Source organism: Oryzias melastigma, linkage group LG12 (genome assembly GCF_002922805.2).
Source record: "Oryzias melastigma strain HK-1 linkage group LG12, ASM292280v2, whole genome shotgun sequence".
Taxonomy (NCBI): Eukaryota; Metazoa; Chordata; class Actinopteri; order Beloniformes; family Adrianichthyidae; genus Oryzias; species Oryzias melastigma.
Genome location: NC_050523.1, coordinates 8,327,754 through 8,332,426, shown reverse-complemented (window position 1 = coordinate 8,332,426; position 4,673 = coordinate 8,327,754). Strand labels below are relative to the sequence as shown.

General features: G+C 37.3%; 1 protein-coding gene across 7 annotated transcripts in view; it reads left to right on the top strand.

Moving 5' to 3' along the window:
- LOC112163224 (mucin-17) overlaps window positions 1-3,630 on the top strand; it is a 76,602-nt gene extending 72,972 nt beyond the window's left edge. For all 7 annotated transcript variants that reach the window (XM_024299514.2, XM_024299515.2, XM_024299517.2 and 4 more), the window contains exon 4: window positions 2,732-3,630. In XM_024299514.2, the coding sequence (XP_024155282.1) occupies window positions 2,732-2,921 (190 nt within the window). In that variant the 3' untranslated portion in view covers window positions 2,922-3,630. The remainder of the gene's footprint in view (window positions 1-2,731) is intronic.
- Window positions 3,631-4,673: the final 1,043 nt, after the last annotated feature.

The window sequence follows — 4,673 nt, the reverse complement described above, 5'->3', positions numbered from 1 at the left end:
TGTATCCAAGAAAGATTTTTTTTTTTCTAAAAGATTTACATTCCTGCTGTAAGAAAGTAATATTCCAAAAAAATATTTAAGTCTTTTATAAAAAAAAAATCATGATCTCTTCCTAAAGAAATATGTGTTTTGAATCAAACTGAATTAAAATTCATCAAACTTTAAAGTTTTTTTTAAGTTACACATTTTTGTGGTTTTTTTCGAATTACAGTTAGTTTTATTTTGCACATTTGACTCCTAAAACAGGGCGGTGACACTCCCTAAATCACAGACAGAATGACACAAACACACTGTACTTTTATGGTCACCCTAAACATTTCAAAAATGGTGTAATTCGACACCCCAAAAGATTAAAATGAATATAAATAGTGTTCTTCTGTGATGGACTGGCAACCTGTCCAGAGTGGGATGACAGCTGAAATGGCTCCAGCGGACCTCTGAGACCCCCAGATGAAGATATGGAAAATAAGGGGGAGAGGGAATATAAATGGAAGGGAAAATGTGTCAAACTGGGGGGCTATTTATGCAAAATGCAACGCCGTGAGAGCATGCTGTTAGGCTTTTTAGGTTTGGGTCTGTTTAGCCAAAGACTGTTCTGGCCATGGCAGCCCCCCTATTAGCTGGGAAACAACAACAGCATCTGATTTCTGTTCTCTTCTAAATTCATCTGCTGCTTTCACCAAATGGAGATTTTACTGCTGCTGCTGTAGCTGCAGAGGCTTAAGGTAACTAAGCAGCATGAGAAAACACAAGGAAAATGTCATTGACGGCATAATGCACTGAATACATAACAGAGGTGCCCAGTAACCAGGTATGATTTCTCTGTTCTGTTCGCTAAAGCTCCTGTTTGAAAAACTTTGCTGTGAAGAGTTTGGCTTCCGTTCTCTTTCTCCATACATTGTGTTGTATTCTTTTACTCATATGTTGTTTGTTTATGCTTCACATCAATTTACACATTGACCATTACACATGGTCTAATTGGTGTTTTTTTCATCTTAAAATACCAGAATTTGATCAGGATTTTTCACATCTTTTCTGCCTCATTACAAAATATTTGGTTCCTTTCTTTCAAACAAGAATGATTTTTCTACAAAATTTTGAACTTTGACGATTCAAACAAGAGAGAAACGTGTGAAAATATTCATTTCTGTCTGAGAAACGTGTCTAGTGAGGGGTTTTACAACATCTATTTTATCAATTTATGGAACACAAGCACCAAAATAAACAAGGGGATTGATTAAAAACTCTTAATTTACACCCAAACTAAACAAATATTCATCACCTAGTGTCAATTATTGCTTTATTTTCTACTCAACACAAACTTGACCTGGTTAAGGGTGGTGCTTTAAGCTTAACTTTGTCATTTTTGGATTATACTCGGACTTGACTCTGATCAATGTACTCGCCCCACTTTGGCCTCCATTTTTTTGCAGTTCAGAAATAATTATTCCAGTGTTTACATGTCTTGAATTTTTTACAGCTTCTTGTTTTCAGGGATCAGAAGTACTTAAGTCAAGGATTTCCCTTTTCCCTTGGGTTTGGAGAATAAAGTGCAAACAAAACAGTTTCTGTTGTTTTATTGTTTTAACAACAACAAAAAAACGCAAGTTAAAATTTTTTTAAAAAGTCTTTTTTCTAAGCTGAATTTGAATTCTTTCCCTACCCCTACATTTAGCCCTCCAAACGGAACGATATGGAAAAATAGTGTATATGTCTGAATTCCCACTCTAATCCTTAACTACTAAAAAAACTATATAGTGCCGTGGACTTTAAAAGTAATTTGGACATCATGCTCACTACTTTCTTTTTTTTTCAAACGGCTGATATGACGGCACCAATTTTATGAAGTGAAAATATAATCAATTTGAACATTTTACCATGTTTATTTATGAATTCACTGTGTTCTGACGATGAAAATGTTTGTTAGAAATTACAATTAAGCTTTTTTTTGCAAAAATTGTTTGCACTGTGGTTTATATTTGCCAATCTAGTGAGAATAAAAGAACAGTGGTTTTTCGCAAAGACTTCTGGGATATCTCTGGATCACTCGATTTTGGAATTTTAGATTCAGACAGCGCTACAAAATGACAAACACACTATATAGTGAGTAGAGAAAGAATTCGCATTGTGTTCAACTTTGAATGACACTATCCCTTGATGACATCATCAATAGCCACCAAGCAGCTACGCTAGCGCAAAGCTGCTAGCTAGCGCTTGAAAATACACAAAAACATTGGTTTTATAACTTTAAAAATGTCATTACGTACATTTAAATGTAAACTTCTGTGCTTCAGAACATGTGAAGAAAAACGCTTCTTCTCCGCGGAACATCACAACACAGAAAACTCTGGCAGCGGAAGGCTCTGCTTCCCTCCGCTGCGAGGGTTAGTCCTTAAAAAAACTATTTTGGACACCCCTACCCCTCCAAATCCCCCTACAATTAGAGGAGTAGGGGAAAAATAATTTTAGATTTTTAAATTACATTTTTTGTCTGCATTTCTTGTCAAATTAAAGGTTTAATGTAGACACCTGTGACCGGCTGGCGACCTGTGCACGAGTACCTCGCCTTCTCCCAACAGTAGTCAGGTTAGTCACAAGCTGCCCCGTGACCCCACAAGGGTTTAGAAAATGGATGGATGTCACGATCTGCAGGGTTTATTGGGTATTTAAATGACAAATTTTTGCTAAATTAGTTAGCTTAAACTTTCCTTCTCCATCTTTCTCTCTGCAGTGTTGAGCACGACTTTCGTCTGCAGGAGGGCCAGGTGGTGCGTACGTGGAAGGTGGGGGACCCTCCAGAGGGTTCACCGCAGACCGCCACTCCCCCGCCCTCAACGCCTCACCATCAAGAGTCCCCACAAACTGTACAACCCCCAGTCCCCTCCAAGAAGAACCGGAAGAAGTGCTTCTGGTTTCTCTGAGCACCGCCACCTGAGGACCTTTCATGCACTTTTTTTCACCGTTCTTTAGGAATACGGCAAACACTCGATGATGGAGATTTGCTGGACAGACAAAAATACTGGAGGATGAAAACAGAACACGAAGCTGCCGGCGGGGAGAGAGCCACAACGATTGTGATTCATCTGCCTCTGCCGGAGCTGCTGAAAGCGGCTTGGCTGGACCACACATGTTGCTGTTGTTTTAAATGCTTCTTCAGCACTTACTGATTTTACACTGGTGCAGGGAAAACAAAAAAAAAATGCTGAGGTCAAACAAAAGCAGAATTTCAGTCCACAACACGACTCACAGATAAAAAGCAATTATTAGATATAGAGAGAATTTGGACTGTCGGGGGGCTCAGAGCATGAGGCGCCGCAGCAGATAGGATTGAACATATTTATAGAAGATTAAATTAATGGAATTTATGCTACAAGAGAGAACAGAGAAGAATTTATCTCCATTAATGGACTAATGAGGGTCACAACACCAGCTTTTCTATTGAAAGACATTTCAAAAAGAATTATTAAGACCCATATTTAAAACTTTTCATGAACTGAAATGCTACTTGTGTTCATGCGGCACACAGAAAACCCACATGGTGAATGGAGATCTGTACATATCAGAGGTATTCTGCTTGGATGCTTTGTTTCAGATATGAATTAATGCTCTATAAAAATATTTTACCACAGATGCCTGGTGTGTGTTATCATTCAGGTTTGACACATTTGAAGCCAAAAAAGTGGAAGAAGCCTTGCATTAAAAGTTAAAAGTATTTTGATTTTATCTGGAAAGTGAGTATCGAAAACCCAGCGTACCCACTTCCTTTGGTCTTAGCTTAAAAGGAAATGTCAAGAAGATGAAGCGGGAAGATAATTAGTGCAACCGCAAGAAAAGAGGATGAGAAAAATGTAACATAAGCTGCAGTCTGACTCCAGAATAAGAGCATCCGGCTTTAAATTGAAGCAAAGCAGTTTTACATAAAAAAACAGGCTCATTAATTATACAGTTGATTCAATTTTAGAATAAAAGAGCGCCTTTTCCTTGTGAATTTGCGAAGAGTGGATGTCTTTGAGTTACAAGAGATTGACACATGAGTTTAAGATGCTCAAAAACAAGGAAAAATTGGATTTTACATCACTTCTTTAAACAGGAGAACCAACTTTGTTTTTAATTTTAGCTGATCAGGAGGTTGCAAAAATAATTTTTATTTTTTCAATTGTTTAGACTTTTTTTAAATAAAAAAAGTGCTTTACTGCAAGAGTTGTATGTGAGATAATCAGAGGTTGTCGTTAACTGCTTTACATTTTTGTTGCTTCATTTCATAAATAAATAAATCAATTTTTTTATTAAACTAAAGAAAATCACTGATATTGTCCAGATTGTCCAGCCAATCTAATAATGCAATTCCATTCACAATACTTTTTAAGCAAATGGTTTCCTATGGAACGGTTTAGGCGCTGAATACATGAGCTTATTGACAGATCAGATGGTTGGGGGTTAAAATCCCAGTTTTTGCAGTCTTTGTGCTCCTTAGCAAGAGCTATAGCTATATTTGAAGAGTAAGATTTTGGATAAAAACTTCAGCTAATTACCTACATGCAAGAAAAATACAATGCAAAAGTTATAAATGCAAACGCCTCCATGTGGTGTTGTGCAGGACGCACTAGGACATGGAATTAACCTCTTGACCCCTACTGATGCAAAAACGCATCAAACCATTTTGACTCCAAAAC